Here is an 11,135-nt window from a genome sequence, read left to right as displayed (position 1 = left end):
TCAACATACCTGCTGTAAAAAGGGACCATTACATGAACTGTAATAATCAGGCTATGTGCAAATTATGAAAGAAGTTGAATGGAGATTAAAAACCTTTTGGGCACGTTTTAGCAGATTTAGATAGCTATAGTACAGGGGTGCCATCTGTTGGCCAGAAAGCAGTACTACAATTATAGCACCATAATATCTGGAATATGGGAAGAACATGACTGGAATAATTATGCTTGACACTCATTTAGCGTTCTTGTCATAAACAAATAGGCTTTTTAGAAAAACATACCTTTTTATTCCATTAGCCTTTTCAATTTAATTCACATAAATCACACAATATACATTTCTTTTCTTTTACAATTTTCAAATACAATACATTACTTTTCTAATCTGCGACCGGGGCTCTTTTCATTCCCTTTGTCCCGAGTCAGACGACCACTAAATTGCACTATTTTGTTTTTTTGTGTATTTTTGTGCTTTGAGTCAACCTTAGCTGCTTGTCCAGGGAATAATAGGCAAGGCCTTAAAAAAGTCTAAGACAGAAAAACCTCAACAGATACAGACATCATATGTACAGAGACCAACACACACACACACACAGCTAAAAAAAAAAGAATGATGAGGACACACCAAATGTCCCGCCACTTCCGTTATAATCAATTTCTCCTTCCCATTTAGTGCCAAGGACTGTCTAAAGAGGACGAGACGCGGGCAACGCCATGTTGCTCCATGGAAGGAAAGAAACATGCGCAGTTGAGACCAGGAAGTTGTACACGCACACATTTGGGCATGTACAACTTCCTGGTCTCAACTGCGCACGTTTCTGTCCTCTTTAGACAGTCCGTGTTTAGTGCTGGCAAGCCTCGAGGTAGAATTAAATTCAGCATTGTGCAAGTTGAGAATCAATCACTGCCGCTGTAGCTCAGCCGAGACAAGGGTGTTGGTTCTCAAGTGCATGAACGTCAATCACAGCACAGATCAATCAACACCAAACACTCACACGATCCATTTAACAATATATTACACTTTGTTGTACCAAGTATAATCGTTGCGGCGTACAAAGATAGTAACAGCCAATCTACAATCTACGAGCTTGTAGAGCTGCCATTTAATGTTTTTCTATATACATATTAAATAAATTGTACATTTCTATACATATCACCCACAGCCAGCCCACAGGGGGGCGAGGGGGAAAACAGGGAGACCCTCCCCTTCCCTACCTACACGTGCACGACTCGGCCACCATGTCCTCCAGCTCGCGGTACTCCACCTTGCGCTTGTGCACCACCAGCACGCTCATGGGCATGTAGTGGTACGGCACGCAGGAGGGCGCCGGCACGTCGCCCACCTCCAGGTCGCGGATGACCGTCTGCACGATGGCGTGGTTGGGCGAGTGGTAGCCGTAGTGGAGGACGCGCGGGCAGTCGCCGCGGCAGAAGCGCGGGTTGTAGATGGGCGGCGCGATGAAGTAGTGGCCCCAGTCCAGCTCCTTGAAGGACAGGCGGAACGAGTGGAGCTTGCAGCGGCCCGCCAGCGCCGCGCTCGTCTTCTTGTGGTCTTTTGGGCGGTCGACGGGCGGCGAAGATGAAGAAGCACCTTTCAGCATATCTGGAGAGGGACGGATGGACGGACCCGAGGAGGACGACGACGAGGTCGTTGAAGATGACGACGGTAAGGAGGAGTTGGTGGAGTCTTTGGAGCGGCGGTAGCGCTGGTGGTTGTTGGAGGACGCCCGGAGCGGCGGCGGCGGCTCCCGCACCACCTCCACCTCCATCCCCAGTAGCTCCTCCATCCACTCGTCCACGTCCTGGTCCTCCTCCAGGTACAGGAGGAGCGAGGGGACCTCCAGGTGGTCACCGCTCCTCCTCCTCCTCTCCCTCGACCGTCCCCTGACCGCCCGGGCGCCGCCGCATCTGCCTCCCCCGCAGGGCGGCTGCCACCAGGAGGAGGAGGCGGCGGGGTGGTGGTCCTGGGCCCGCCCGGGTTCCGTGCACCAATACTGGGCCGTGAGGGTCAAGCGGCCCTCGCTCCCGCCGCCGTCGTCCTGCTGGAGGATGTGGCCGCTGACGTGGGCCGTGATGTCCGTCTCCGTCCAGCGGTCGTGGGGCTCCAGGGTGGCCGTTCTCCTCCTCTGGTTGTCCTCCTCCTCCTCGCCCAGCGAGGTGATCTGAGCGCGGCAGCGGAGCGCCGCCGGGCCGCCGCTGCCCCCTCCTCCCCCCCGGGTGGTGGTGGCGGCGGAGGAGGAGGATGGCGAGCGGAGGTGGACGAACGAAGCTCTGACCAGCTGCTCCAAGGGCACGCCGTCCAGGTTGTACTCCACCGTGAAGGTGTACTGGTGGTCTGAGGGGGGGGGGGGGGGGGGTTGCGACACACACACACACACAAGAGGGATTAGGAGATTTGACATGACATCTTTAAACACTATACTTTGATTGACCGGAGTCCCTCAGGGTTCTAGACTAGTGTCTCTTCGGTTTTACTAGTAACTCTTCGGCTGAAGCCAATCTACAAGCTCACTTTGCATCGTGTCACGTGCGATTAATAATTGGCTGCAAATAGGAGCCGTGGAATTATCCTGACATGACAGGCCTAGTATGTGATGTGCCCACCATAATGCTCCTAAAATGGTAACATGTCTGTATACTAGCTCTGTGTCTCAACAGGAGGTCTGGGGACCGTTCGTTCAGAAACCTACCAACCGGTCAGGGCAGGTTTGGTCATTTCAAACCAATTTTCTTTTTTTTCGTATTAATGCAAGAAAAATGCCTTCCTTTTCAGCATGCTAACCTTTAAGAAATAGGAATTCCTAAGTCTTCTGGGGCTCAGATTATTATAGCAATAATATAACTTCTAAAGTGTCCACTGTACTGTAGTGTACCTGTACCAATGATAGATGGATGGAGTAGAGGGAATTCTTATGATTTATATGATATTCAGGACAGCTTATGATCTTTATATTTTGGGATGTACAATTGAGATGAAGTAATACATGGCTCATTTCAAAGTGCAACCCAATGTGCTTCACAAATCAAAATAGGAAAAATATTAAAAAAACAAAAACATTAATGGTGAAACACACAGAATAACAGGCATACATACAGGCTACTGAAATTAAATGAGTTGATGAATACACAAATGAATGCAGTCACTCACAAAATTATGCGAGTGTCTCTTTAGAAGCCAACTTTAACTGTCAACTTGAAATGTAATTCATGTGCATGTGAATTGAATTGTTTAACGGACTTAAGCCTATAACACAAGTTTAGCCAATAGATTTTTAAACACCCATGAACTCTCACCTCTTGACGCCATCAACAGGTAGTCCACAGAGGACGCCAGAGGTCTGAGCAACTGGACCGTGTTGGAGCCGAACATTCGGTGCCGCTTGGGCCTGCCGTCCGGCCCGGCGGCGCTGCGGTACAAACTCAGCATGAACTGAAGGTTCTGGTCCGCTTTCTGCTCGTCCGTCAGCGGCAGGTGATGCGAGCCCCTGTGTCTCCTGAAGTCTTGTTGACGGGCGTTGCTGTTGTTGTTGTTGTATTTCAACTTGGGATGCGGCGGCGGCGAGGAGGAGGAGGAGGGCGAGGGCGAGGCGGCGGCCACGACCTGGGTCAGCAACATCAACGACACGACACACGACAGGACGGTGGCCTTCATCAATGCGGTACGCTTGATGCCCTGAGGGGCCCTCATATTTAAAACCTCTGAGCACTGAGCTCCACCACAGAGGCTAGGCGGCCATAGTGCGCAGTCATTCCCGACTCCCGAGGGCGTGATCTCTCATCTAGGGGAGGAATCATCCGATCACCTGTCCTGAGCCGCGTCTAAATCGCTGTCATGAATCAGCTGAGCCATTTTACACATTGATAATGATCAACTTCCTGCCAATTGGCTTCCAATTTACCACGCAGGGCCGCCTGCGATGGCAAAGAGGGGAAGAGGTGATTGGTGCGTAAAATGCGTAAATGTTGTTTATTTATAGGCCTACAGTACAGGCATGCTTATTCCATATACACCAAAGCAACTCAAAGTGCTTTACAGTTACAGAATAAAAAAACAAATATACAATCAGAGGGCAACAGATTTAAAAATAGATAAAAATGGATAGATTAAAATAAATAAAAGAATACTAGCATAAGTAAAGCCCAGACAAGACCTAGCTGGAGCTACTTATAGCCAAACAGTGGTCAACCAGTGGTCCGGGGACCATCAGTGGTCCTTGAGGGGGTTCCAGGTGGTCCCCAGCTAAATGACGGAGAGTTGGTAACCAAATGGACCCTTATGAATTGAGAGTTTGAGAGTTAAATGATTGTTAAACATCTGCATTACTTAATTTACAAGAAGTCTACACAATTAGAGAATGTAGAAGAATTGTTATTTCGATCAACGTTTGCCTGTTATCTCTCCTAATGGTACTATCATACCAACATCATCAATACTGCATGGAATTGTGGACAACATCTTATTCGACGACAACAAAATATTCCAAGGGCAAGTTTTGGGTCTGAGCGGCTAAATGTCATCAAATGGTGGTCGGTGGCTTAGGCCTACGTTACATGCAGAATAAAAAGTAAAAAAGTAAGTAAAAAGTAAGCAAAGTTAAATAAATGTGTTTTTAACTTGGGCTTAAAAAGGGCTAGGGTTGGTTGGGGCTTCTCTAATGTAACCTATACTGTAATGTAAGTTTGTGGTGCATACATTGGTTATAGTTTTGTGTCACGCACTGATGACGAGAAAGTATGCTGACTTTAGGTTTGTTTTGTGACTTTTTTTAGTTTTGACCAAGAAACCTGCATGCAGAAACACATTCAGGCCGGGATTTAAATTCTGTAACATGGTATGTATTTGCATGCAAACAAAAATAAAAATCTTTATGTTTTGCTTACCATGGTATAAGCATAAGATATACCACTGTGTCACATACAACACGTATAGGCCAGGGGTGCCTACGCTTTTTTAACTTGAGAGCTACTTTCAAAATGACCAGCTCAACAATATCTACCCACCTGAAAATAGTTTAACCCATTCTGACCTGAGATCAGATTCATACGAGGTTTCCGCCGGACACACACTGGTCTGATGAACCCATTCTGACCTGAGATCAGATTCTAAAAATGTCAGTCGCTCTTCGATTTTTCAAAAATAGCAGACCTACAAGCTCATATCGCGCCACTCGGTGGCGCGATATGAGCTTGTAGATCTGCTATTTTTAAATAGCTAAAGCACAACATTACTACCTTGAGGGTGCTTTAGAATAGCGGCGCTGGCATTACATATAAGACAAAGGCACTTGGAATGGGAAATAGAGGGGGATAAATGGAATAGGTAGGGGTTTTTGTATTTCATTTATAATGTTAACAATGGTTTTTTTGTACAGCAACACTGAAAACAAAATGTTGCATTGTGGATTTGAGGTGACAGGCGCTTTTCTGATGTCAATCAATCAAGTCATCTTTAATTCAAGTGGCAGATGCCAAGAATTGTCTTTTTATATATTTAATTTAAATATTCTTTAGGGGCATGTCATGTGATCTATACCCGCACAGCCTTTGTGATCTACTGATAGATCGCAATCTATATTGGGCACCCCTGGCGTCGTTCTTTCCAACAAGGCCTGTACAGTACAGTACAGTGCAGTACAGGTCACAGGCCTTTTTGTTCATTACAACAAGGCCTGTACAGTACAGTACAGTACAGTGCAGTACAGGTCACAGGCCTTTTTGTTCATTACAACAAGGCCTGTACAGGTCACAGGCCTTGTTGTTCCACTTAGTAAATAATATATGTCCGAATCCTGGGATGTTCTGCAAGAGATTTAGGGCTTATATATTCCCACATGTGACGTGACCGACCTAACATCTAGTACATCTAACCACACTGTGTGCGTGCGTGCGTGTGTGTGTGTGTGTGTGTGTGCGTGCGTGCGTGCGCATGTGTGTGTGTGTGTGTGTGTGTGTGTGTGTGCACCCACTACCCACGTGCACACACACCAAGGGGGAGAAGATTCCTATAAAGCTGGGGTTCCCAAACTGTGGTGCGCGAACCCCCTCTAGGCCCGGCGGGGGGGGGGGGTCAGGGGGTGCATGCATGGTTTTATGATGTGATTTAACACAAACGGTAAAATCCTGTAAAACACTGTGTTGTGTAATATAAGGAGATGTATAGAGCAGCTGTGGGAGTATATATATACAGCAGCTGCATGTCCCTCAGTGCAGTGACATTCTGTGATTATTTTGCCATAATCATATTAAAGATGGAGTGCCGTGATTTTTTCCCCCACCCTAAAACATAATCATCAGGTCAGGTCTATAATTTTTTCAAAAAAGTGTACAGTATTTGTTCAAATGTTGTTTTTATGTGGACACGCCCACCAGTTCATTAAGTATGCCTGGTTTGCCTGGTGGGCGGTGATGGGTGGTGATCCACCTGAACTGGAGCCGCACCCACAGCTGTAGTTGTATGATAAAGGGGGAGGGGTTAGGGGAGGGGGCTGATAGTGTGATGTCACTATATTACTGTTTATTTTATTGGCCCGTTTGACTGTCAAGGGTTCAGCCTCCAGGAATTAACCCTAAATACAAAGTTAATACGCCATTGCACATAAAAACGACTCCAGGGTGTCCAATGAATAGACACATGAAATGTGTCATGTGTGTCCTCATAGACACATGGAAAAACTTGAAAAATACAAAAATTGTGGCACTCCCTCTTTAAAAAACTTTTGGCTATGAAAATACAACGAGACTGAGCGTTGGGGGCGGCGGGGGGCTGCGTCAACTATAGGTCAGGAGGTAACAGGGAGTGCACGGCCCCCCGGAAAAAAAAAAAGTTTGGGGACTGCCCAGGGCTCTCTCTCCTCAATGGAGCGATGGTTTTAATCATTTTAAATGTACCGGTGGTCCGGCGTTATAACGTTCCAGCCAGGCACACACACACACAGGTGGCTCCTCCTCAGCCTGTGGTGGTCTGTCTTAGACACACTGAGGAATGTACAGCCGAGATGCAGGGGACAGACAGTAGGCCTATTTATTGCCCTCCGTTATGCCCCCAGGGGCAGTTAAATGGCTTCTTGCCAGGAATGCGAGCACTGGAGGAATGAAAGCAGGTAAAGCTCCGTGCATTAGAGAGAGAGAGAGAGAGAGAGAGAGAGAGAGAGAGAGAGAGCAATTCATGGAAACAAGGGCCTGCATTGTTGGCAGTGTCATGTACTATAAAACCCATCTTAATACCTATAGCGTCATGGATCACTTACCACAACACCCACCCTCCCTGGTTTACATGTATTTTAACTGCCTTTTAGTCCATGCCACTTTGGGACTTATTTGGTTATTAGGTTTCAATGCATTTTGGTTGTTAACTTGTTGTTTTGTTTGTTTCATTCATACAATCTGCACTCTTAGGAATTAAAGGCATCGTCAAAAAAAACTTTAATAACAGTTCAAATAGCCGATCTAAAAGCTCACAACGTGTAGATGTATATCGGCTATAGTTGAACTATTTTAAAATGATTTTCAAAATAGTAAAAAGATGGCAAATAAGTTTAGGGAAAAGGGATAAGGGTGGCGCAAGATGGAGCCTCCAGTCTCCTTCATCATATGACTCTTACAGCGCACGCACGCACGCACGCACGCACGCACGCACGCACGCACGCACGCACGCACACACACACACACATACACACACACACACACACACACACACACACACACACGTGCAAGCAAGCAAGCAGGCCAGGGGGAGATAGTTAAGTGTCTCTTTCAACAACAGTTATTATTTACAATCACAACCATTGTCTGGAGCGAGAGAGAGTGTGTGTGGGAAAAAGTATACGGCCAATAATAGAGAGCAAATACACAATGCGCTGCTGTGGGCGCGAGCATGTCAACAAGACGTCAGAATATAAACGGTTGTGAATCTGGAAACATTAAATTCAATTAAAGTGCAATAAATGCCAAAGGATTTGGACTCGTTGATGTCATAAGAACACAGGGGGAATTTAGCGTGACATTGCATTGAAACTGTATTCTTTGTCCAAACAAGTAAATTACATTTATGCCAATTTCTGTCTTATAAAGGACTGGCTTTAGGACAGTGGTTCTCAAAGTGGGGTCCTTGAGGGGGGGTTCCACAGGCCCCCCAGTTCAATTATTACTACTAGTATAGGAACCAAATGTACCCATATGCACAATACAATTTGATCCAAATGGTTTTGTACTTTCAGAGTTAGCAGTGGCGTGCACAGACATTTAGAGGGGCAGGTGCTCAAGTAAAAAAAGGGCACCTTGTGCAGCGCATTTTGGTGCTTTAGCTATTGAAAAATAGCAGATCTACAAGCTCATAGCGCGCGCTACGAGCTTGTAGGTCTGCTATTTTTCTTTAATCGAAGAACCACTGACATAGAAACATAGCTTTAGATTGTGGGGGCCTAAATAATATAGTAGAAGCGTTTTTTTATCAAGATTTGATCAATGTCACCATGGTCCACACACTACAAATTAAGAAGCACAGCACCCCCTAGTGTCTATCTGTGCACGCCACTGAGAGTTAGGCTATATGGGGGGCTTATGCTGCATTCACATGAGTTAGGCTATATGGGGGCCTTATGCTGCATTCACATAGAATTAGGCGGTAGTGGTATAGACGGCAAACGATAAAAAAGATTAAATATTTTAACATCGATGCCGTCTGCCGTTATACCGTCGCCGGTTCTGGCTGCCGCGCCATCCTGTTCCGTTTATCGTCCTGCTGAAATGACTTCCGGTCTTGCCGTCTGCCTGGTCTCATGTGAACGCAGCATTAGGGGCCTATATATGCATAGATTGCATACCAAACTGGGGGCCCGGGCCGTCCGTGAAATAAATGATTACAACAAGTTTAACAACCACTGGCACGCATGCAGGAACGCATGCAGGCTCCGCTGAATAGTAGCCTACTGTATATTGTTAAAGTTTGTCCAAATAGTAGCTATTAGAGTATTATTAATTGAAGGGCAAAAGGCATCGGTGTGTGAAATGAGCTGATGATTACAGTTTCTTTGCGACCAAAAAGTGGCAGGTTTCGTGTTTCAAATGAACAGGTGACTCTTCTTATGTCAGTGGTTCTCAATCAGCGGTCCGGGGACCACCAGTGGTCCTGGAGGGGGTTCCAGGTGGTCCCCAGCTAAATGATGGAGAGTTGGTAACCAATTGGACCATTCACTCTTATAGATAAAATAAGGAAACCAAATGGACCTGTGGCGTACAACAGGTCCATTTGGTTTCATTTTACGCTCTCAAGAGTTAAATTATTGTTCACCATCTGCATTACTTAGTTAATTTACAGTCTACACAAGAACACAACTATATAGTGTAGAAGAATTGTTATTTTTGTGAACATTTGCCTATTGTCTCTCCTATAATTGGACCAAATCTTATCCAACGACAACAAAGTCTTGGCTCTTTAGAGTCTAAATCTCATCAATCTCATCCGTGTCTCAAAATGCTGAATAAATAATGGGCTTTGATATGAAAAGGGTCGAAACCACTGTCTTCTTATAATGTGTGGCTCAAGTTGCCGCTGCTGCCTGTTGCTGATACAATGCAGAGGTTGATACTCGCTGGTCCCGGATCCAGGATACTTCCCATTGGACAACACGGAGCCAAACCTCTCTGCCATTGGCTGGTGCGGCTGTCACTCACACCCACCGTTCGAACAGAGCTGGGACGGGCAGGGTTGCCATGTCTGGTTATTATAAGCGACCGTGGGACTTCTTTTTCTGTCAAGTTTTCTTGTAAATGTTTGTAGTTGCGATTTCTGGGGGGCTGGTTTATGAATTGTACTCAACCACGTAGAGTCTGTGGGGGCCACGGGGCCACAGCCCCCATGAAGACTCCCAGGGCCCATTTAGGCCCCCATGAAGATTTTCGTGGACATTTTACAGATTTTCCTTAAAATAAAGTACAATTTGTACTTATTTTAAAACAGTGGGTCTCAAATATTTTCCATGTCATGAACTCCCATCCCCCAAATTAATAAATGTGTTTGTCCATAACCCCCATCTGAATACACAGGACCTCAATGGAAAATTGGAAATAAGCAGTGTTGGGGAGTATTAAGCTACATGTAGCTGAGCTACGTAGCTGAGCTACATTTTGCTGTAGCTTGTGGTATTTTAGCTACATTCATATTTGTGTACCTCGTCAAGTAGCTCAGCTACCTTTTGGGTAATTTTTTGTAGCTTAGCTACTGAAGTTACAAGCTACAATTTTGGGCAATAACATGAAAGAAATATATAATTTTTGACCATTGGTTGCTGTGTTAATTCTTGTACTAGAACCCCCTTTGAAAAATCAAGGACTGTTCCTTTTTCTGATTGCTTTGAGGGCATATCAGCACTTGACAGCTGCCTCTAATTGGCCTCTGATTGGCCCTGGTATCACAGGGTGGGAGGGGTCTCCCAGGGGGGAGCAGGGGTCTCCTAGAGGGGAGGAGGGGTCTCCCAGAGGGGAGCAGGGGGAGGAGGGGTCTCCCAGAGGGGAGCAGGGTGGGGGGGTCTCCCAGAGGGGAGCAGGGTGGGGGGGTCTCCCAGAGGGGAGCAGGGTGAGGAGGGGTCTCCCAGAGGGGAGCAGGGTGGGGGGGTCTCCCAGAGGGGAGCAGGGTGAGGAGGGGTCTCCCAGAGGGGAGCAGGGTGGGAGGAGGGGTCTCCCAGAGGGGAGCAGGGGGAGGAGGGGTCTCCCAGAGGGGAGCAGGGTGAGGAGGGGTCTCCCAGAGGGGAGCAGGGTGAGGAGGGGTCTCCCAGAGGGGAGCAGGGGGAGGAGGGGTCTCCCCGAGGGGAGCAGGGTGGGAGGGGTCTCCCAGAGGGGAGGAGGGGTCTCCCAGAGGGGAGGGGTCTCCCAGAGGGGAGGAGGGGTCTCCCGCATGTACATTCTCAATTTAACGCTGAAAAATAAAAAGTAGCTGAGCTACTTTGAGCTACTTTTTCCATGTAGCTGTAGCTTTACAAGCTACATCTCTCCGGTGGTAGCTATGTAGCTTGATCAAGCTACTGCCATGGTGAGCTACTTGTAGCTTTACAAGCTACGCTTTCAAAGTAACTTGCCCAACACTGGAAATAAGCCATAGGCGTTTATGGGTTATCTTTTAACATCCTTTTGTATAAATCTGTA

At 46.8% G+C, this 11,135-nt stretch overlaps 1 protein-coding gene across 1 annotated transcript; it reads right to left on the bottom strand.

Moving 5' to 3' along the window:
- Positions 1 to 1,207: 1,207 nt before the first annotated feature.
- Positions 1,208 to 3,684, bottom strand: bmp15 (bone morphogenetic protein 15; the record flags this gene model as incomplete). Its single annotated transcript, XM_083789419.1, has 2 exons — positions 1,208 to 2,331; positions 3,291 to 3,684. The coding sequence occupies 2 exons, from the start codon at positions 3,682 to 3,684 to the stop codon at positions 1,208 to 1,210; spliced, it is 1,518 nt and encodes a 505-aa protein (XP_083645545.1).
- Positions 3,685 to 11,135: the final 7,451 nt, after the last annotated feature.

Source organism: Protomyctophum parallelum (assembly GCF_964188405.1).
Source record: "Protomyctophum parallelum genome assembly, chromosome: 18".
Lineage (NCBI taxonomy): Eukaryota > Metazoa > Chordata > Actinopteri > Myctophiformes > Myctophidae > Protomyctophum > Protomyctophum parallelum.
This window is presented reverse-complemented; position numbering and strand designations above follow the sequence as displayed.